Consider the following 24,119-nt stretch of genomic DNA (forward strand, 5'->3'; position numbering starts at 1 on the left):
GGGCTCTGTATGGCTGATTTTGTAGTGAAACCCCTCCCACAGTGTGATGTCAGCGCCTCGCAGCTCTGAGGTCCTGACATCACACTGTGGGAGCCTTGTTGCATTGTGGGAAATAAAAACTGTTTCCAACTGCCAAAAAAACAAGCAGCATCTCCTTCCAGCAGTAAAAATGTCACCATGTGATAAATGTTAGAATGTAAATCAGGGAGAGGAAAGATTTTACAATGGGCAAAAACTGACTAAATCATTTATACATAATTATTGTAAAAATTAAGCACTTTTTTATTACATTATTTTCATTATTTTCATTGGAGTTCCTCTTTAATTAAAAATGTTCAGGCCGTACTCGGCAGGCTTTCTGTGAGGTTTCCTTCTATCGCCCTTCCATTTGTTCCTCCTTCCTCACCTCATGAGGCCCCTTTTACACTAGGCCACTTTCTTTGCGTTCTGTCACCCTTTCTGCACGCAGGGTAAGGCAACAACAGTGAAAGTCTATGGGGCCTAGTACACTTACCCCGTCGTGTCGAGTTGTGTCGGAAGTTCCCAGCCTGCCGTAAAGTTAACAGCGCATTACCGTGTGACGGCGGTGCGGCACTGAATGCATGAACACTAGCAACTATTACTAGAAAGTGCAGAAATATCATAGACAGCAATAAACCAGCGATGAAACCCATCAGACACTTTAAACAATCTTTCATCAATCAAAAATGTAAAGGAAAAGATTTGTGGGCCATTTTAAAAGTAAAGTAGAACATGTTCTGTGTATAGCACTGCAGAATTTGCTGCTTTTACCTCTGTCTCCAGTGTTTTCAACCTTCTATCGTGTTCCTTGATCTCGCTCAGCTGCTTCAATGCGGTGTCAACCCTGCGGAGTAAACACAGGTAGAGAGTGGCTGAGGAGGCTGTACAAAGAGCTAAGAAGCGGACGGTTACACAGCAGTTATGAAAGTTTTCTACTGCAGCATTAAAGGGAACCTGAAGTAACTAAAATTATTTAAAAAATATACACATGACGCAGCTGCAAATGAATACTACTACATACTTACCTTGCCGTCATTTCCTCTCAGAAGCTCACCATTTTCTTCTTACAGTGATCCCATCCAGTTCTGACAAGATTTTGGCGGAACTGAAATATACCAGTTGCTGTCAGTTATATATCAGCAGCTGTCAGTTACAACTGAATATGCAAGGTAATGTCCATGTTTCCCTATGGCTCAAGTGGGCGATATTACAGTTTAACAGTGTGCTGACCCAGTAGCTGTAATGGGGTAATGGCCATTTTTAAAATGGAGGACGGAGAATTCCATTGATCACAGTGGAGAAACAGGACACAGGAGAGGAGAAAGAGGTTGAGGAGTAGACTATACCGGAGGCAAGTATGACCTGTGTATGGCTATTTTGACTTTTTATTTTCAGTTCAGGTTCTCTTTAAAATGAAACCTGAACCCATTAAAATTATTTAAACTTAGCACATGCTGTGCCTTCAAATGAATATTACATACTTAACTCTCAAAAGTTCATCATTTTCTTCAAACAATAATTCCTTCCAGTTCCGACTAGATCTAGTTATATTTCTCTCCAGAAGCGGATAGCCACTATTATCCATTGCTATCAGTTATAACTGAAGGGACAACTGATGTGCAAGATAATGACCATAGCCAGGACAAGGCCCTTCAGCACCCAAGGCTGAGAAACCAAAGTGCACCCCTCCATCTCTCTCACCCCGAACATCACACTGATTGCTATTAGACTAAGAAGCGCCCCAGGGCCCCCAACACCTTCATCTCCAGTTATTTAGCTTGCAGTCACTACCATGTATCCCCTTTTCGTATTTCTCTCTGCTTCAAATGCAATAGGGGAATGATAGCGGAGCGAATTCTGCGCCCCCTCCTACACTGCGCCGAGGCTGAAGCCTCTCTTGCCTCTGCCTGGGGCTTATGGGGCTGAAGATAACCAATTTTAAACAAATGTTGTTTTCTAGTACAAAGGTGGAAACTGCGTTGAAGACATTTTTTTTCCTGATTAACTGCTATAAGCTATTGTCTAAGCGTTTTTTCATTTGGTGCAGTACTAACTTTAGCCACTAGATGGGGTAAAGAGACTAAAAAAATATCCTGTTATAGAAAAGGATAATTCATTTATCACAATGAGAGCTTGCCATCAGCATAACCTGCTTAATCCTTGTGGTGCCAACAGGCTATATAGACACATGACTTGGGTACAGCCCAAGTGGCATGTACTGTTTCTATGAAGTAGGGACGATTGTGCGGTGCACAATGGAGCAGCCCACCACTTCTGCCATGCTCTCTTCTTCTTTTGGCTTGGCTTCTGTTCCGATCGCATCCGTACTGGGCATGTGCAAGTGCAGTCTGCGTATGCCCAGTAGACTGAATCTGCTCGTGCATGTAAAGAGCTGCGCATGAGCGGCTTTGTTCTTCTGAGCACCTGTAGACCGAACTCACATATATCCAGTATGGATGAGCTTGTACATCAGAATCAGAATCTTCTATATATATAATAGAGTAAGTGCCTCAACCTTCAAGCAAGAAGAAGAAGTAGCGCCCTGCCCCCAGGGCCGGTCCAAGCAAGAAGAAGGGGCTGGTCCAAGCAAGAAGAAGAGGTAGTGTCATATCAAACCAAGGGCAAAGAGGGATAATTTGCATATTCAGTAGCAGTGCATTGTGGGTAACCACAAATGTTCACTTATAGCTGAATTATTGCAGATTTGCTTCTGTTTTAAGAAGGAAAATTACACCAAGCGTTGATTTTTTTTAGTAGGAGGGCTTTCTGGTCTCTTTTATCCTCCTATACATTCTTAGTAGTTTGGGTCACCCTGAGCTGCTAGGTTACTCTGTTGTACTGGTCCAAGCCCCAACTCATACAGCCATATCAATCCTTGCCATGTACAGATGAGGACCAAAAATCTGAAACAGGCTGTCACATGTGGGTTTGATCTGGCTGTGTAAAATTTAAAACTATAGGCTTGCTATACACCAGTGGTTCTGAATGCTTGCTTGGCTTACTAAGGATGAAAAGGAATTATTTGCATATTTAGTAGCAGTGCATTGTGGGTAACCACAAATGTTCACTTATAGCTGAATTATTGCATATTTCCTTCTGTTTTAGGAAGGCAAATTACACCAAGTTTTGCTTTTTTTAGTAGCAGGTCTTTTTGGCCCCTTTTATCCCCCTATACATTCCGAGTGGTTTGGGTCACCCTGAGCTGCTTGGTTACTCTGTTGTACTGGTCCAAGCCCTATCTCATACAGCTGTATCAATTCCTGCCATGTACTGATGAGGATCAAAAGTCTGAAACAGGCTGTCTACATGTGGGTTTGATATGACTGTGTAAAATTTAAAGCTACAGTATATGCTTGCTATACACCAGTGGCTCTGGATGCTTGCTTGGCTTACCAAGGGGGAAAAGGGGTAATTTGCATATTTAGTAGCAGTGCATTGTGGGTAACCACAAATGTTCACTTATGGCTGAATTTTTGCAGATTTCCTTCTGTTTTAAAAAGGCAAATTACACCAATACAGTGTGCGGCATTGCAGGAAGTGACGACAGTGGAACGCACGATGGAACACGGAAGAGGTGAGTCATCCCCGCCCGCTGCCTCTTACTAATAGTGGCGGCTGCTACTGTGCTTAAGCAGGAGGGGGAGTGCACATGGGGACCCAGGTGAGGGGGGTTCCTGCTCAGCTTAAGCTGCAGGGGGAGTGCACATGGGGGACCCAGGTGAGGGGGAGGTTCCTGCTGAGCTTAAGCCGGAGGTAGAGCACACATGGGGGACCCAGGTGAGGGGGGGTTCCTGCTGAGCTTAAGCTGGAGGGGGAGTGCACATGGGGGACCCAGGTAAGGGGCGGGTTCCTGCTGAGCTTAAGCTGGAGGAAGAGCACACATGGGGGACCCAGGTGAGGGGGGGGTTCCTGCTGAGCTTAAGCTGGAGGTAGAGCACACATGGGGGACCCAGTTGAGGGGGGGTCCAACCCGCCTCCCCGCCACTGTGCCCAATTCCCCCTTCCTGCCCTCTACCCTCTTATGCGGCGTATGCTACGCCGCGGGTCGGCTACTCAATTTTATTTCGCCAAGTAAGTTTGCACCTACAAGGAATTTGTCTTGGCAGTTGCTTAACAAACACACACACAAACAATACAAGGGCAGACAGTGTGTATATTACAAGTCAAGGACATTATAAGTATAGTGGCAGTAAGCAATGTGAGAATTGTTCATTTACAGTTCTGTGCTGATTACTATCAAGTCCTAGCAGCTCTAACGTGGTTCAGCATTAAGTATGGCTACCGCTTGAGGAAAAAAGCTGTTCCTGTGTCTGGAGGTTTTGGTAGCGATTTACCGCAATCTTACTCCAGAAGGCATGCGCTGGAAGATGGAGTGAGCTGGGTGAGAGGGGTCAGAGGCAATTTTGGTCGCTCTTTTTCTGCACCTGCTAGCGTAAAGATCCTGCAGGGAAGGTAAGCTACAGCCAATCATCCTTTCCGCTGTTCGGATGATGCGCTGCAACCTCCCCTTTTCTAATGCTGAGCAGGAGCTGAACCATCTAGTCATAGATGATGTTATAGTGGATTCAATAATTGCAGTGTAGAACTGCACCATTAAATTTTGAGGTAGGCCAAACTTTTTCAGCTGCCGTAGATGGTACATCCTCTGTTGCGCTTTCTTGACAATAGTGGCCGTATTGTTATCCCATTTTAGGTTGTGTGAGATCGTGGACTCAAGAAACTTGAATGACTCTACCTGGGTTATTGTGGATCCATTTATGGTTAAGGGGAGGTGCTGGGGGGGGGGGAGATCTCCTAAAGTCTATTATCATCTCCATGGTTTTGAGAGCGTTTAGTTCCAAGTTGTTGCTGCTGCACCAGGAGGAAAGCTGTCCCACCACCTGCCTGTATGCAGATTCATCCCCGTTTTGTATGAGACCAACTACTGTTGTGTCATCTGCAAACTTCAGAACCTTAACAGATGGATCTGTGGAGATGCAGTCATTGGTGTACAGTGAGTAGAGCAGTGGGGAAAGCACACAGCCCTGGGGTGCACCAGTACTGACGGTCAGAGAGCTTGATGTGTGTTTACCAAGTCTAACACGCTGTCTCCTATCGGTTAGGAAATCGGTTATCCATTTGCAGATGGATTCAGGTATGTGTAGCTGGGAGAGCTTGCTGTGTAGCAGAGATGGCATTATGGTATTAAATTCAGAGCTGTAATCTATAAATAAAATCCTGGTGTAGGTCCCTGGGGTGTCTAGATGCTGTAGTACATAATGCATACACATGTTCACGGCATCATCTGCGGATCTATTAGGCATGTAGGCAAATTGCAGAGAGTCCAGCAACATGGCAGGAGCACAGCATATTCGACAAGCTCCTGTCAGATATGTTCAGAGGGATCCTGCGCTAAAACGGCAGGCAACAGGATGATCAGGAAAGCCTCTGAACTGTCCACAGGCTTTCCATCACTGAGGTGAGTATGTCATTTTGTCTCCACTTCAGGTACACTCTAATGCATGCTGCCAGGAATTGTTGTGCCAATTCTGTTCCCACCGCTTATTTTTTTTAATTTAAATTCAGAACATTGTTTTATTTTCTGGGAAAGACAAAATTAATAAAGATGACAAGATTCTTACTTCTGCGATGTTCGCCGGAGACGTTCAGAGTCGCTGTCCCTCTGATGCTTGGCGATATTCACAAGGTAGTTCTCCTTCTGAACAGCCTCCCAGGTCAGCATCCGGCTGTCTAGAGGCTCCTTCAACTCCAACACTACAAGACAGCATAACAATGGTCAACACATGCAGGTGTACGTTTATGCCTCCTGCCTTTACTTGTCCAACCACCGTCATTTCTGTTAAGGTGGCCACTAATGATCCAATATCTATTGAAAAATCATTGCTCCTCTCTCCTTAACTATCCAATCACTGATCACAATAGAGGGGGCCTCCCAGCAACTGCAAGTCCATGCTCCTCCTCCCTCCTTCAGTGTCCAATTACTGGTTCTACTAGAGGGGCTTTTCAGCAAGCGCAAGTCCAAGCTCTTCCCCTTCAGTCTCCAATCACTGGCCACACTAGAGGAGTTTCCCAGCTAATGTAAATTCATGCTACTTCTCCCTCCTTCAATATCCAATCACTGGCCACACTAGAGGAGTTTCCCAGCAAGTGCAAGTCCATGCTACACCTCTCTCCATCTCCAATCACTAGTAAGAAAAAAAAGGGGGAAAACAGAGAGCCCAATATTGTATAGTACCTTCAAGATTCACAATATATTGAACGTAGAATGTGAAAATATACTCACAAACACCGGTTACCACACAGGCAACCACTGTAATCACAGGTGGGTAGAATGGTTACCTGACCCCACTCAGGTTTTAGAAGTTGCTCTCTTGATATGGAGAAAGAGGGGGTAACATCCCTCCACCAAGGGTGGACTAGACAATGTTTGAAATTTTGAACAGTGGCGCCAAAGTAGGATAAAAATGTCTAAAAGCCGTTCCCTCAAGGAAATACAGACAGGGATTACCGTAGTTATTTTTTATCAAAAATAACATTTATTAAAAGCTCCACTTTGTAACGCGTTTTGTGGGCACAATCCCGCGTCATCTCCACTAGACGAGTTTCTGAGCAAGCGCAAGTCCATGCTACGTCTCCCTCATTCACTATTCAATTGCTGACCCTCCTAGAAGGGGTTCCCAGCAAGTGTAAGTCAATGCTCCTCCTCCCTCCTTTATTGTCTGGTCACTTGCCATGAAGTGAGGATCAATGCTACACCACAGTTCTTTCCTCATCTAATTTTTATACATTTATAAAGAACTGACATTTACAGAGTAAATTAAACAACTCAACAATTTTGGCGCCATCACTAACTGTCCCTAAGTGATGCTCACAATCTGATTCTAATACTGTATGGTCATAGTTTAGTATAATGTCAGTTTGATAAGATTTGGTGTGATAAGTAGTGATAACGTTATTGGCGGATTTTAATGGGAGCAGCATGATACATAAAAATCAAAAAAAGGAAAAATAACCAGTGGTAAGGAAGTGGTTAATATACATGGGTGCTGCACACATACAGTATTTTGCAATTTATTGAAGATTATATTTATATTTCAGTCTGGAAGAGTCTTTAAACTAAGGCAAAGACACACTTTGGAGGTCGAAACATATTTAGCTCTACAGCTTAAGCATAATAGAGGCCACTCACTGAAATGTCTGATCTTCTGTGACTCCACCTTCCGGATCTTTCGCTTGATGAAGGTGTGAATGTGGCTGATAATAATGAAGGGTGGGGCCAGGGCTGGCCGATTGTGGTACTCCACAATAAGGTTGTATCTCTGGAACTTCCAGTAGATGTCACTGTTGCCTTGCACTTTGGAGAAGGTGTAGCTGCAGAAAAAGAAACACAGAACTATGAAAATAGAAAAGATAACAATATGATTGTTGTTGTAAACATTTGTAAAGCACCGCAGGAAACGTGGTGCATTATAAAGAACGCTGAACATCTCTCAGTTGGGCTCACAAGCCAATGCTGCTTCCACAGACTAGACTTGCAAACAAAACTGCTAAATCCACAAATTCCGATTTGAAAAAAAAAACCTGAAACGTCCGATTTTCAAAAGGATTTTTGTTTAACCACTTAAGGACCCGGCTTGTTTTGGATGATCTGTGCTGCGTGGGCTCTTCAGCCCGCAGCACAGATCAGATAACAGGCAGGGCGCTCTATCAGATGCTGGCGATCCCCGGCCAATCATAAGCCGGGGATCGCCGATCTCCTTTACGGCGCTGCTGTCTAAACACCGGGGATTACTTCCCCGGGTGTTTACATTTAGACTGCGAGCCGTGATCGGAGGCTCGCAGGCTGTTCACGGAGACATCCTCCGTGTACTGACTGGAAACGGCCGCTCGAACGGCCGTTTCCATAGAAATCCACTTGCGCCGCTATCGGCGTTAGGCGGTCGTTAAGTGGTTTTTAAGCACAATGTTTCTGTTCTTAGCAATAAACATGTGCATCTTATAGTTTTTCTATGATATACAGTAACCTTATCAGAAACATATGTACAAATAATGGTGCCCCAAGCCAAACCTTGATGGGTCCCCTCCCAATGTTTACGCCATTATGACCCCCCCTTTCCCCGAGAGTAGAATGGGGAGGGATAGAAGTTGGGCCCCGCCCTGTGCCGTGGCCAAAGGTTCTGCCATACAATTCTAATGCATGAATGGAGTTGTAAAACTCATTGACTACAAATCACTACAGTTCCTCATTGTGAGTAACAGCAGCAGATGCAGCTAAAGGGAATATGTGGTTCATGATTCTGAAATGTAGGCAGGGTTCACATTTGGTCCAGATTTATCAAAGCACTAGCTGATGCCCCGACGTTGCCTGGGTATGTATTTGGCTGGTGTTGGCTGCGTCCACTTTTCCTAACTCTATTACACAATTACTCAGTGACCAAGTTTGTGAGCTTTGCGGTCTTTGGCATCAATAATTTGCATTGAAATGAAACAAATCTAAATGGCTGTTTGTGGCTCCACCCCCTTTTCTGAATTTGAACCCCAGTCACTCAATGACCAACTATACCAGGTTTAACCCATTTTGGTTCCTGGACGTAGAAACTACGTCCAGGAACCATGTGCGCTACCGCGCGCCCCCGCGGCCGATCGCGCGCGTGCACGCGCACTCCCGACCGCGGATTCAGTAGCCAGGGAATCAATGTATCGGGCTATGGTGCCCGATCACTGATTCCTCTCCCCCGCTGAAAAAGCGATAGCTTCTCTCGGAAGCTGCGCCTTTTCTGGCCGTTCCCTCCCCGATGCGCCGCTCTAAGCGTGTGTTACGCTTAGAGTGACGTCATGTAAACAAACTCATGGCCGCCATCTTGTGGCCAAAAAGTAATACTACAACTGAAAATAAAAATAAATTAAAATGAACACACATTTACATTATAAATGTATTGTTTACCCCCCACCCTCCCAAAACTACCCAAATAAAATGTTTACTATAAAAAAAAAAAAAAAAACCATTACAATAAAAAAAAAAAAACATGTAAATATTTACCTAGGGGTCTAAACTTTTTAAATATCAATGTAAAGATGAAATATTTCTATATTTTTTTTATTTTAAACTTGTTAATAGTGATAGATGCAAAATGGAAAAAATGCACCTTTATTTCCAAATAAAATATTGTCGCCATACATTATTATTATTATTTAGTATTTATATAGCGCCGACATATTACGCAGCGCTGTACAGTGTATATATATATCTTGTCACTAACTGTCCCTCAAAGGAGCTCACAATCTAATCCCTACCATTGCCATATGTCTATATTATGTAGTGTAAGTACTGTAGTCTAGGGCCAATTTTTTAGGGGGAGCCAATTAACTTATCCGTATGTTTTTGGAATGTAGGAGGAAACCGGAGTGCCCGGAGGAAACCCACGCAGACACGGAGAGAACATACAAACTCTTTGCAGATAGTGCCCTGGCTGGGATTCGAACCAGGGACCCAGTGCTGCAAGGCGAGAGAGAGCTAACCACTACGCCACCGTGCTGCCCATACATTGTGATAGGGACATAATTTTTAACGGTGTAATAACCGGGACATATGGGCAAATACAATACGTGAGTTTTAATTATGGAGGCATGTATTATTTTAAAACTATAATGGCTGAAAACTGAGAAATAATGAATTTTTCCATTTTTTTCTTATTCTTCCTGTTAAAATGCGTTTACAGTAAAGTGGCTCTTAGTAAAATGTACCCCCCAAAGAAAGCTTAATTGGTGGCGGAAAAAACAAGATATAGATCAGTTCATTGTAAAAAGTAGTGGTAAAGTTATAGGCTAATGAATGGGAGGTGAACATTTCTCATGTGAAAACCACGGAACCTGAATGGGTTAAGGTCCAACCAAAACATCCAAACTTTCACATTTATAATATTAGTGAGATTACCGACAGTTTTTTCTTCTTAAGCGGTTCTAACCAGCAGAGGAACTGTTCTGCATGATAAGAGAATTCTCTATTCCTCATGAGTGGTTCAGTGTGTACATAACTTTAGGGGGATGTATAAATCGTCTTCCTCATACACAAACATACACCTACCTGAACATGGCAATCAGCAGATTGAGCAGAAGGATGTTGGCAACAAGCAGGAACACAACTAGGAGGAGAATCACAAGCCAGTTGGCGAATGTGTTGGGACACGGTGGTAATAGTTCATTCATGATGGCCACAGGGTCATCCGTGCAGTTTTCCATGGCGAGTTTCCCAGCTGAGAAGAAATATTGATGAAGTCATGGGATGTCAGATAAGTCTCTAGGTTTAATACACATCATGCTTTTCATGCCCAAGCCATATAACTCCACCTACAGCTCCAGCAACTGTGATCTGTTCCAATTCCGACTCTGCCAATTTCAGAACCGACTAAAGCTCCCTACTCCACCCTCTTGACTCTAGAGATGATAATTATTCTGAGCTGGCATATATATTTAATAAAAATTGTTTGCAGCTTGGAGCTGCATTAAATTTGCATGTCAACAAGAATTAGTAGCCTTCCGCTAACTAGCTCTAAAAATGTCACTGTGTCCAACAACCCACACCCCCTCCTTTGTGCCTGCAGACCAATCCCACTACTCCTCTTTACCATTGGCATTCCTGCAACACAAAGCCTTCTTGGTTTATCTTTTGCTTCCCCGTCATTTACACCTGTCTAAGATCCCCTGCACACTGCAAATCTGATTTGCGATTCTCATTTTCCCTGGATGCTATTAAAATAAGAAGAAAAATGCAGAAAAAACACAGCATGCAGTGTCGAATTAAAAATCGCAAATTGGAATTGCATGTAAAATCACGTCAAAATCGCAAATCGGAATCGCATGTAGTGTGCAAGAGCCCCAGTCTCACTATGGCTGCTGGGACCTATATGCTTGGCTACATGATTATTAGGACCTCATCTATACAGGATTCTGCCTATTAGAGCAGGCTAATGGTTGCGTGTTAAAGAGTCTACTAAGAAGATGTAAGGGTATTGCGGAGGTACTTGGAATTTTATGTTTTCCTCCCCTTACCATCCATCTTGTCCAACTCAATCTGGCCAAAGATCTGCAAGTAGGGGCGGTAGAAAACACGACGGAAGATCCAGCCCAAGCGCATGTCGTTGGGGTGTAGCAGACCCTCTGTGGCAACTCCATATGCAATGAGCCAAACGCCCAAAAAGAAAAGAAAGAAGAAGACATCCTTCATCTGCACACGGGGGTAAAATAAATTAAAGCAAAAATTATAAACCATAGATAAGTGAAAAACGAAAACACATAATCAGAAAATAAATACTAGATTAACTTACATAACCTATGTTTTGTACTGTCCACAGCTTGGTTTTTAAATATTTTTTAAATAAAAAAAGAGAAAACTGTTCCTGACTTTCCCCAATCTTTAGTGCCTCTGATTAAAGCCAATCGTGATGTAATGTCCTCCCTTACTTTCTTCTTCACTACATTGTGTTAATGTGCCCGCCCTCCTCCCGGAGTTTACAGGCACTCTCACTGAGATCCCTGAACAGACAAACTGTGTTTGGACACAGGAACGGTCTGAGCTCTACAGATTGAGTTTTAGCAGAGTGCTTATCTTGCAGCCACCTCACACCAGCAGCTCTCAGCCTCTTCCTCTGTTGCTGGCAATGGCAAGATTAAGAGCCAGGGGGCCTATGCGTAGTACAGTATATAACTTATACTACTTGTATCCTAATAAATTAAATTAAAAGGCAGAATCATATAGATGTAGGTTTAGTAAACACAATACAGTCTATGTAAACTTGATCACACACCACTCCCATGGTAGCGACATACTGATAGATATTCCATCAGATACCTACATCATATTAATACCTAATATTAATACATCCTGTCGGGGTTTGGTAGATTACACTGGTAGAAGATAAGGGGTATAGAAATATTGTACACTAGTGGGTGGAGTTTGTAGCTCCCTATCACAGACAGTCAGGTGACTGTGCCACAAGCAATACTACCTTGAAAAGCAAAACCCTCAGGAAAGTAGGTTCCCCTTCTAAGTATTAAGATGCACAATTTTCATACGAGACTGGAATGTCTAGCATGTCTGTCGTAGAAAGCCAGGAGTATTCATCTGCTTTAATGTTATCAGCATCAGCTCCACCTTCTTTTGGTTGTGCAATTTTACATCTACTCACCATTTTTCTGACAATGATGATTTTGGGCCCCAGCTGTTTGTTCACAGCGAATATGTGAATGAGGCGGAGGGTGAACACCATGAAATCGAAGCAGAGGATGGTCCTTCCAGACTCATAGGACACTGGAAACATCCTGCAGAGACACAAAGTACAGAAGAGGCTCAGAAACAGAACTAAACAAGATGCCTCTGTCCTGAATTTTGCCAGGACACTCACTTCCCAGCAGCCACTGGGCTGTCCAAGTACTGAGAAACCGGTTACATGTAATACTGGTACACATCATGAGTAAAATGCCTTTACATTTGCCTAATCACTTACACCACCTGCATGACTTACATTTCTACGTCATGCGTTTTGCCTGAATACCTGTAAAGCTAAACTAAAATTATAAAAAGAGTTTTATATTCCTAACCTATGGCACATTTATGCATCACTTCCACCACTGTAAGCTGTAGGAGGAAGTCGAAATCATACACGATTCCAACCAAACACTTCAGCTGGCCATACACTAAGGCTGCTTACACACCAAGACGTTACAGGCGCACGTTAGTGCGCCTGTAACGCTCCCCCAACGCACAGCAATGTAACACAAGTGGGCTGTTCACACAGCCCACGTTGCGTTACATGTAACGCTGCACGTTCTGCGCAAAGTGCAGCATGCTACGGCGTTGGAGCGGCTATAGCCGCGTTAGACTGTTTGCACATGCGCAGTGGGGGGCGGAGAGGAGGCGGGGAGAGCCAGCTACAGTAGCCGCGCACATGGCTATTTAATATTCACTGCACTGGCGGGCGCTGATTGGCCGGCGGGACCACGTGATGCGGAGTGTCTCGCTCCGCATCACGTGGTCCCGCTGGCCAATCAGCGCCACTCTGGGAGACATTATAGGAATCGAGCCGCCTAACGCGGCTCACTCTACCGTCGGCTCTTGCAGCACCATACATTGTGTTAGGTGCACGTTATGCGACCTTAACGTGGCACCTAATGCAACGTCTTGGTGTGCAAGAAGCCTAAAACAATGTTAATTATCCTTAGTTTGTCCACATCTTTTTTAGTTGGAGGGCCTAGCTAAAGGTATTCTAAGTATATTTAGACTGTTTATTCTTACACTGCATACATTTGGTAAAGGTTAGACAAGACTGTACAATCAAGAAAACATAGTATATGGTTGGCTTAATTGGATCCGAGATGAACTTTTACTCATTGCATAATTGTGTTCCTTTCCTATTGTTTATAGGGCATTCCCCAAGCAAAATACTTTTTTGTTTTTGTTTTAATACTCTAATTCCCTATAAACTAAACAAGCCTCATCCACAGCTTTTCAGAGCGCCAAGGCATTTTCAGACAGTCGCAATGGCTCATGGGAGCTCAGTCTGGGCAGGAGGAGGGGGAGGTATTACTAGCCAGAGATTTCAGATGCAGAGGGGAGGAGGAGGAGGGGGATTAGGTTTTTTTTCACAGTCTGAGTGCTGAAGATGCAGATCAGCTTGCCTGTGTGTAATGTTTACAAACAGCATGGCTGCCCTCATTGTATCACAGGAAGAAATAATCATATTCTATTGAAGCTGTTTGCAGCTAGATTTGCTGTGTAAACTAAACTTTAGATAAGATATATAGACAAGTTACTTGTTATAGTTAGTTTTTCATCTCTGATCCGCTTTAAAGGGGTCAACAAAATAACCTTGATTGTACAATCTTCCCAAATCTATGTAGGAGGAGGGTGGTAATTCAATCAAGATCGCGAGGGGCACCTTAAGTAATGGCTCATCTGTGTTGCGTCCCCCTATGCAGAATTTTCACCTTATTTCTACCTGCAGAAGTGAAAGTTGGACCCCATTTTCCATAGTGTGGTCATACAAATGTACCTACCCGGCTGTCCTTCAAGCGGTCTCAGGGATCACACTCATGCTAGAGAAAACTCTGCCAAAATGATCATTCTATGAAGTCTTGACTGAGGGCCCTTTCACACTGATGCAGTGCAGCACTTTTACCTCACCCCACCGCAGGCCAGTGTTAGTCTATGGGGTCTTTTATACCAGTGTGGTGCGGTACGATGGAAGTGACGTTTTCGCTACATCCCCAACGTGAGGGCAAACCTACATTACTGTGCATCTCTGCTGTGACGTGCGGCAGACCAGAAGTCACATAAGTCAATGGCGACGCATGTTTGTGAAAATGCTCACTGCAAGTTTTCCATGTTGCGCGGAAACGTATCTTAGCAATACACTTCCGCACACATAATTGCTTTGGCCACAGGAAGTGAGCGTCACTTCCTGCTTGGCTGGCTGCCAGATGGGGATTACCACGTACTAACACAGTAATCGCAGAAGGCCTATTTTTGGCGGTGCGGACCCTGGGCCACCGCACCGCTACCGCCAATCCGCAGTGTGAAACCTGCCTGAAAATGCTACATGTGCACTGGTGTCTTACAATCTAGCTTGGCGATCTAGTAATGAACAAGCCCCAAAATACACACAGTTTTGTATTTACTACACCCACCGGAAGCCTTCAGTGTCACTCCTCATCGTTCCTCTGTTCCCCAATGAATAATGCACCCTGCTCAGTATTAGCCTTGCAGGATTGTCTGTATAGCACTTGTGCTTTGGTCTGTTATCCTAATGAATGACGCACAATCATTAAGGGCGACCATTATTGCATGCGTGACTGCACCATAAGGTGTCCGGCCTGCCCTGAGGCCAAGTACTCATCCACCCACATCTCTCTTCCAGCAGCTTTGTGGGTGGAGCAATGTTAGTCAACCACTTCAAGTGACTGGATTTATGCGTTAGTGCTTAGATATTGTTCCAGGTGCTGTGGTGTAATGACATCACGCAGCATTTCCTGTGGAGATTCTGTTATTGTAAGAGTGATGCAGGTAGAAGAGGTGTTCAACCCCAGGGCAACCCAGGCACCTTAGATATCCTGCAGAGCAGGTTTACTATATTAAGCTACATACACACACATGACTAAATTCAGCTGAGGAGGCTGATAATGACTGCCAATAGTCAGGTGTGTGTACAGCAGCCCCTGACCCACAAGCGAGTGACGTTCCTATTGTGCACATCATTCTCCCGGCCGACGCCTAACACTCCCTTCACATAGCAACAGAGTGCATCGTCAGCACTAGCCCAGCGATGTCGCCCAAGGCATCGGGTACCGATCCCCGACGGGCGACATCCATCATAGGTGTGTACACACCTTTATACTAGAGAGTGATTTATCCACTTAAAGCTATCCCACACTATATACAAAATATTTTTGGTTGTTTTATCAATCACAAATTATAGGAATAGGGCCCTTTTAGTGATTAAGCAGGCGTAAGCAGTGCATAACTGATCCCAGCATGGCTTTGTGCAGCATCACGCAGTACAAAGCTACTAATGGAACAGACAATACAAGATCCCGATGGGAACTGATCTAATGCTGAGTGGTGCAACATAGTTGACAGGCGAATGCCTAATCCCAAGTTTGATGGTCATGGAGAAGCAGGTGATCAGTTTGGTCAGGAGAAGCAGGTGATGTTTGGTCAGGTGATAGATTTGTAAGTCTCTGATTTGCTAGTCATGATCATGTGCTAAAGCAAGATGTGATCACAGGAAACCAGAGCTTTGCAAATCTATCAGCTGATCAAACAAATCACATGCTTCTCCATGAGTTCTCCTAGACATGATGGCCATCACTAGAGGGGAATATTTATTGTTCTACTGAATTACTATAAATAAAATAGTGTATGGTAGCCTTTAGTGTAGGATATCACATCATATACTGTAAGTGCTGTCTGCAAGAACAGGTCATAGGAGGATGAGATTGTATTGACAAGCCCTGTAATGTGCTGCCAGCACAAGTCACAACCATACGTCATACCCCTGAAATGTACAGGACCTTCGGGGAATCTCAGTAGGGTGCCAAGTCTCACCCAATGTTTCATAATGCAGCAAAGCACTATGGGGAGATTTAATGAGTCTCCTTTCCAGGTACCCCTCTTGCACGTACGCAAAAGTGCCTCATATATACGGTAACTGTGCAGGGGTGTATCTAGAGGGGAGCAGCACCTGCTACCAACCTACTACTACTGGTTTTACTGGTTGCCAGTAAAATGGAGAATCCATTTTAAGATCAGCCTGCTGACATTCAAGGCTCTACACCACATGGGACCCAAGTACATAGCGGATCTATTGGAACTTTATGCCCCTCCATGCACCCTCCGCTCTGCCAATAAGATGAATCTGGTTATTCCCAGGATACACTTAACATTTGGTGCTCGTGCCTTTTCCTATGCAGCCCCTACTCTATGGAACTCACTTCCACAATCAGTACGAGAGGCTCCTTCTCTGGACAGCTTTAAGAAAAAGCTAAAAGCCCACCTCTTCTCCTAAGCCTTTGAGACTGCAGAACGTGGGGTCACAGCGCTTTGAGTCCCCAGGACTCAAAAACTTCCCTTCCTCCGATACAGGGACTATACTCTCGATCAGGTGTTTTTGTGGCTACACTTATGGGTGTGAAGATCATGATGGCCACACTTGTTTTATGACCGTTGTGAGATGGACCCCAAGGCCGTGACGGGCATTAAAGTGAATAGGAACCCATACTGAAATAAAAAATGTCAGATACTCACCTAAGGAGAGGGAGGCTCTGGGTCCCATAGAGCATTCCCTCTCCTCTCCTGGTCCCCGCTGTTGCGCTGGCTCTCCCGTAGCGGTATTCGACCGTTTCGGTCAAATACCGCTGTTTCCCGTCTTCGGGAGCCTGAGTGCTCCCGAAGACGGGCCGCTCTACACTGCGCACGTGCCCTCTAACGCACTCGCACGTGCGCAGTATGGAGCCGCCTGTCTTTGGGAGGACTCGGCTCCCGACGTTCCCGCGGCAGGGGATGTGAACGGGGGAGCCAGCGCCGAGGGCACCAGGAGAGGAGAGGGAAGGCTCATTAGGACTCAGAGCTTTCCCTCTCCTTAGGTGAGTATCTGACTTTTTTTTATAATTTAAGTACGGATAAGGGAAGAAAAGTGAACATTGGGAGGGCCCCATGAATTGTAGCTACGCTACTGCTGCTGTGCCTGATCTCAAATCTGTGGCAGATCACCAGGACCCTGTAGCCACTACAAGCAACCACCTACATTGCAGAGCCAGGGCAAACACATTGCAAATCAGTTTCTACATAAGTAGCTTCTTATTTGTGAGGCAAATACATTTGTGATTATGGGATGCTTCACACAGTCTCCTGGGAAGCAGCGAGGCCAGTGCTTTTCAACTGCTATATAAAAGCACCGGGCACTTGGAGGAGGCTGCAGAGTTTCTGGCTGGCTGTTGGACCTATAGATGTAAATCATCTCACCACTAATCACAAGATACCTGTAATATCCATCTACATACGAGACGACATCTTTAAAAACACTCTACAGTTTATCTTTCCATGTTACCCAAAACTAAAACGTAAAACGAATCCTAAAAATACATTCACAGTGAAATTCAAATTTTTATATTTTTCATACATATGAGTGATGCATAGGAGAATCAGGATGGTACTGTGTCTGGACTGGTTCACTCTATAGTGTATCCTAGGCTGTAAATATGCATGCACCCAGAACCACCACCAGTTAGGGTCGCAGCTGTGGCGGCCTAGTGTGGTGGATGTCGTGTGTGCACTTCATGTGCACAATTCTTTTAAAAATCTGGTTCCTTGTATTTACTGAACTGCGCAGTTTAGAATGGCAAAATCTGGGAAAGCAGTAACTTTAACTAGTGGTAGATTTAGATCACATACTCTCCTTTAACATGTCACATTTCCGGGCCTTTATGCAATATGTACCTGCAGATGACACCAACAATAAAGAGTAACAGGGCTGAGATGTCCACATGATTCCAGGAGTCTTGCAAATACTGTTTCACCTTCTGCGCCACCGGCATGGACCCCACAAAGAAGCTTTGCCGTATCTCTTCACACACCATGGTGAACACCCAGAAATACAATATGACCTCTGAAGTGGCTGGGCCAATTGGTGGAGGATCCTTGAAGTCCATGAGCAGCACATAAGAGAACAGGAAGAGGAAAGTGAAGTACATGACCACATTGCCAAAGAATGCGGTCACAGGGGCACTCCAGAACTGTTTCCAGCGCCTCATCCATTTTGGTCGGGGCTTTTCTTTACTGACATCAGCTTCAGGCATTACTGGTTCTCCATCAGTTGCCGTTCCAGGTTTCAGCTCCACAAGCTCACTTTTCTCCTTCAGCATATCCTCTCTGAAATGATATACAGAGGTTAGCAAATCCCTTAAAACCCTTTCCTGGCATTTTTGGTTTGCCTTTAGACTGCTCATCAACCACCGAACAGACAAATGTATGTTATATCAATTCTGTTTTTAAGATCCAGTTCTTTATCAATCTTGAATAAGCGATCTATAATATTTCTCAAGCTTACTTTTTCATTCTATTAAGCCAATAAATGGCATCACCGTGGAGCGGAGTCCAGGAAAGAGGAGGTGGAGCAGTACAAATGTGTCAATCAATGTGCAGCAATCAGCTGTTCATATGGGAAGGCTAAACAATCAGAGAAGGTCTGGAAAATAAGACCTTGAACATGCTCTGAATAAATCTTATTATGGGTCCAACACTAATCTCAAAAAGCCGCTACCGCCGCGTACTTGATTGAGCATGTCAGCCCTACATCTTGCAGCATGTTTAGCCGATACATGCAACCATTTTAGGCCCAAAATTGGTTGCATCGTCGATCAGCATGCTCTTGGCGACACCGATTTTGATCGGCCCCCAAGTCGCCTGATGTTTGTCGACCGTTAAAGTAGACCCCAGCACATATCATGGTAACTGAATGGAGGATGTTTATGATAGTCATCAGGTAATCATGCAATCATCTGATAACTTGACTAGTGACGGCACATGTGTACAGACACTGCCCAAGTCTCTTGGCCAACAAAGCTCAAAGGGAAAGGAATTTCATTGCCTAGCCATCGTTTTAGCCAAACAAGTCATTTTCTCCAAAACAGTAGGTAGTTTCCCAAGTCACCTCCTTAAAGCCCTCCCTCCTTCACTGAAAAAAAACACTCATGCCCCACTTATGCAAAGATTTATGTTTACAACTCTATACAAAAGTATCTTTCAGCACTTAGATCACATGTGCACCTCATAATGCCCCCAAGGAGGAACATGACGCAAAATTGGAAGATACCATTGTTGATGGCCTTCTCTAATAAAGCTACCTATTTGGTCGCAGCGATGATACACTGATAAAAACAAGCATGCAAATTTCCAAAATTAGATTAGGGACTCAATTGTTAGTAAATGAGAAAGTTCAATATTACAGCCAGGCACTCGGCATTTTCACAGTGAGGTCCTCAGAGGCATCCCATTGGGACAGTTATCCTTTATTACTCTACAGTCTCATACCCCTCCATGATTTCTGCCACTGTGGTTTTAATGTCTATGTCCAGGCTGTCCATCTCCACTCGCTGGCCTCCGTCTGGTCCATTGTCACCATCAATGGATCTAGGAAAGTAAACAGGAGACAGGTGAAAGGGCTGCTCATATTGTGTAACTCTCAATACACTCAGAGAGCCTGAATAAAATTCTCCAGAGAATAGAACACTTGAAAAGCCAAGTGATCCTGCAAACCCGGCATACATTTATCAAAATGTATTTTTTTTTAAACTGTTATGTATTAGATGGTACAACATGCGTGAACTCTCCAGGGTCACACTGCACAAGAATGAGGACTGCTGAAAGGTTAGTCAAAAATCTGGTGACGTACTTCCTGTCCAACGGGGAGCATGTCACTGAGCAGGGGCGGAGCTAGGGAAATTACCTTGCCAGTGCTGTCTGCCTCAGGGTGTAAATAAAACAGTGCGATTTTCTTGCGACGAGCTCTCATGCTGCAGGAAGATCGCACCGCACTGTGTGTAAAAGTAGCCTGAATAAATAGACGAGGACTTAATACAATGCCTGGTACACACCATGCAATTTCACTTAGACGGGTCAAACTGATTATTTCTGATAGGTCTAATCTGAGTTTCGATCATTTCTGTGATCCCTTCTATACAAAATCGATCAGAAAAGCAATCGGAAATCAGATCGAATAATCGATTTTACCTGTCTATCTGATGGGAAATTGCATAGTGTGTACCGCGCCCCCCCCACCTCCCCGCCTAGCAAAGCTGCATCTTTATGGGGTCACACATACACTTGAGGGGCTGCAGCGTGACAATTTCATGCTGAAATCTACTTGAAATCACTGTTCAGTGTAGGGTCAGGCTATAGGTCCCTCTCTGATTAGATTTGATCAGGGAGGGATCTATCCAACGCTTGATAACAGGATCGATTTTCCAAAGTGATCACGGTATAACAGCTTTACTGTAACAATATTTGCAATGTGCTACACAAAAACGCTCTCAAAAACGCTAGGCATGTATAGAAAACGTCTCTAAACATGCCTAGAATCGCTCTGAAAATCTGCTCCTAAAACCTCTAGTGTTTTGCGGATCTGCTAGCGGTTTTGGTGTGCACTGGCCCACCGGAAAGGACTTTTGATAGTGTTCTCACTCTTTTCTATGATAGGCCCTATCATAGAAAAGAGTGAGAACACTATCAAAAGTCCTTTCCGTCTTTTTATTGCCTCTTAAACTGTATGACTTGTATGCAGCACATTGGGAACCTCTACTCTGTATTATTGCCATCGCTTAGTGCAGACTGCATGATGTGTGCAATAAAAAAAATAAAAGTAATGGGATTGCTCAGGGCTAACGCTTTTCCAGTTGAATAATCGTGCTGCTGCCACAGCTAATGAGATTACTAGGAAACTCTAGTCACTTACTTGAATTCAATGAGATCCGTGTAAATCAGAGGTGGGCAGAAGAAGGTCAGCACCAGGGCCCACACCGGCGTGTTCTGAGCCATCTGTCCCCACCAGTTCTCTGTCAGCATGGACTGGAACATAAACATATATTACAATTCTATTCAGTAATCCTCAGCGGTCTGCAGTAATATTGGCCATGTCTGCTTAAAGGAAACCTGAACTGAGAGGGACGTGGTGGCTGCCATATTTATTTATTTTTATATAATACTAGTTGCCTGGCTTTCCTGCTGATGTCTTTGGCTGCAGGAGTGTCTGAATCACACACCTGAAACAAGCATTCAGCAAATGCAGTCAAACTTAAAGAGAAACTGTAGTAAAAATAACAAATAAAATTGCTTATTTTTATACAATCCTATATAATAAAACACCTATGTCCCTGCATACACCTGTCTCTGTGTAGCGTTGTCCGTGCTTTTTGCTACTGCGCACATGTGCGCAGCCTCAGAGACAGGAGGACGGGGCCAAGGAGCCGAGCGGGCGGAGTGTGAGCGGGCGGCCGGGTGTGCGGCGACGGGCGCCCAGAAACACAGACCTAGAGCCCGTTTTTAAACGGGCTTAGGTCTACTAGTATAATATAATAGATCATTTAGTCAGTGTTTGCCCATTGTAAAATATTTCCCTCCCTGATTTACATTCTTAGATTTATCAATGGTGGCGACATCTTTAGTTCTGACAGGTTATCTGAATGTTTGTTACTGAGGGTTCTATGCACAGAGGGAGATATTGCTTACTTGGCAGATGGAAACAGCTGTTATTTCCCACAATGCAACAAGCAAACTGTCATGACCATGGTCCTGACATCACACTGTGGGAAGGGTTGCACCACAATATCAGCCATACAGATCCCCCTGATGATCTATTTGAGAACATGAAAATATTTCTCCTGGGAAAACAGATATTGGCTACTGATTGGAATAAAGTTGAAGCCTTGGTTAAAGTTCCCTTTTAACTAGATAAGGACGGCAGTGATTGAGATCTACGCCCTGTTTTGGTGGGCTCCTGGCTGGCAGGGCGTAGATCTCAATCACTGTCCGCAGCGCGCATCTGCCGTTTCCGCCGCTACCCGCCGATCGTGCCGCTCAAAACCGACGATTCTCGCCGCATCTCACAGGCTCTGCTTGTCTTTATGACGGCAGAGTCATGTGAGCCGGTTAGGAGCCGATTTCATTGGCTTACATTGAAAAACAGGGTCAGGAGCCAATGAAAGCGGCTCCTGACTGGCTCACATGACTCTGCCGTCATAGAGACGGTAGAGTCTATGTCCTGAGGGTCTCGGCGAGCGGCGATGACGGCGGTTGCGGCGGGTATGTGCGGCGATTCGTCAGGATTCCGTCGGGATTGGACCAGCGGTCTCTGGTCTTTAAGTGCCCAGAGACCGCTGGTCCTTAAATGGTTAAGTCAAACATCTGATCTGCATGCTTTTTTCAGCCTTCATATGTCCCTTAGTTCAGTTTCTCTTTAATGATAAACAAAAGTAAATAACTGCCTGCCTACCACTGGCACAAAAGAAGCAGAGAAGATCCATCTTCATGACCATAAGGAGATACCGTATGTGGCATCTAAGTGTGATGAGTGTCACACCTATATGTGGTCAACAAGATGCTAATAATTCCATCTTTCATGCAATTTGAATGCCACTTGGAATTGGGCCAATCAAAATCCACAGGAAATGCATTTGACTGGCTAAAGGTGCGTACACACGTCAGATAAAAGTCTTTGGAAAATGAAAGATCACAGACCAATTTTACCCCCTTTCATGTAGTATGAGAGCCATACCTACACAGTCTATTCTATGGAACTGAACTCCACATCAGATAAAAATCTTTGCAAAATGCTGCACACAAAGATGCTGTACACATGCAACAGATCAGTATCTGCAAAAGATCTGTTCCTGCACTTTGCAAGAATGGATCTTTTGCAGGGATTGATCTTTTGCAGACACTGATCTGTTGCATGTGTACAGCATCTTTGTGTGCAGCATCTTGCAAAGATTTTTTTCTGATGTGGAGTTCAGTTCCATAGAATAGACTGTGTAGAGTATGGCTATCATACTACATGAAAGGGGGTAAAATTGGTCTGTGATCTTTCATTTTCCAAAGACTTTTATCTGACGTGTGTACGCACCTTTAGTCTGGACTCAATTTGCATGCAAGCCGAAATTTTTAGCATCTCATTAGCACACTACAGGTTTGATTCACTAAGACAAATAGCATGCCTTATCAGAGTTAATACACCTTATCAGAGTTAACACACCTTATAAAAGCTATCACGCCTTATCAGAGTAAACATGCCTTATCAGAGTAGCATAGCGAGCGCTACCAACTTATGCCTGCTAATTGGCAATGACAAGAGCTCAACTCGTCCTGCCCTGAGCCCCTGCAGGTCCAATCACTTTAAAGGACATTATCCCCGCACTTTGATTGGCCCAACAGGCTGCCTGTCAAGTTTCCTGTCCAGTGACAGGCAGCCTATTGGGCCAATCAAAGTGTGGAGATAATGTCCTTTAAAGTGATTGGACCCGCAGGGTCTCAGGGCAGGACGAGTGGAGCTCTCGTCATTGCCAATTAGCAGGCATAAGTTTGTAGCGCTCGCTATGCTACTCTGATAAGGCGTGCTATTTGTCTTAGTGAATCAAAGCCCTACAAACCTTGAGGCCCCCCAAGAGCATAAGAGCTTGCATAAATTACACACAAAATTTGCATAAGCCTACTTCAACTCGGCATTATCTGCATCACATTAACCATCCCTAAAATCTAGCATGACACCACTGGAAATCCAAATCAGTCACTTGTTCCCGGGTTACACCTTTCAAATATTAAGCACTTAGGTCCGGTTCACACTACACTGTACGATTTAATGGTAAGGAAGCACATGTGGATTCTGTGTTAAGCATAGGATGGATGTTAGGATGTGAGTGGGACCGGAAGAATTCTTCTGAAGGCCCACGAAGTCAATGCAAGCCTATGGGAACTAGGCTGTTTTGCCCAACCCTTCCTGCTCACTCACCTGTCTTCTGTGTCTTTCCCCGCCATGCGGGTCCTTCTCCGCTCCTGG

The 24,119-nt window shown here is 44.4% G+C and overlaps 1 protein-coding gene across 2 annotated transcripts in view; it reads right to left on the reverse strand.

The window, feature by feature from the left end:
• TRPM4 (transient receptor potential cation channel subfamily M member 4) overlaps positions 1-24,119 on the reverse strand; it is a 161,155-nt gene that overhangs the window by 13,236 nt on the left and 123,800 nt on the right. For both annotated transcript variants that reach the window (XM_068241123.1, XM_068241124.1), the window contains exons 15-23: positions 21,024-21,136; positions 19,604-19,702; positions 18,011-18,442; positions 12,207-12,339; positions 11,071-11,245; positions 10,106-10,274; positions 7,211-7,392; positions 5,643-5,775; positions 793-865 (exon numbers count right to left, since the gene is read on the reverse strand). In XM_068241123.1, the coding sequence (XP_068097224.1) occupies positions 793-865; positions 5,643-5,775; positions 7,211-7,392; positions 10,106-10,274; positions 11,071-11,245; positions 12,207-12,339; positions 18,011-18,442; positions 19,604-19,702; positions 21,024-21,136 (1,509 nt within the window). The remainder of the gene's footprint in view (positions 1-792; positions 866-5,642; positions 5,776-7,210; positions 7,393-10,105; positions 10,275-11,070; positions 11,246-12,206; positions 12,340-18,010; positions 18,443-19,603; positions 19,703-21,023; positions 21,137-24,119) is intronic.

Source organism: Hyperolius riggenbachi, chromosome 6 (genome assembly GCF_040937935.1).
Source record: "Hyperolius riggenbachi isolate aHypRig1 chromosome 6, aHypRig1.pri, whole genome shotgun sequence".
Lineage (NCBI taxonomy): Eukaryota > Metazoa > Chordata > Amphibia > Anura > Hyperoliidae > Hyperolius > Hyperolius riggenbachi.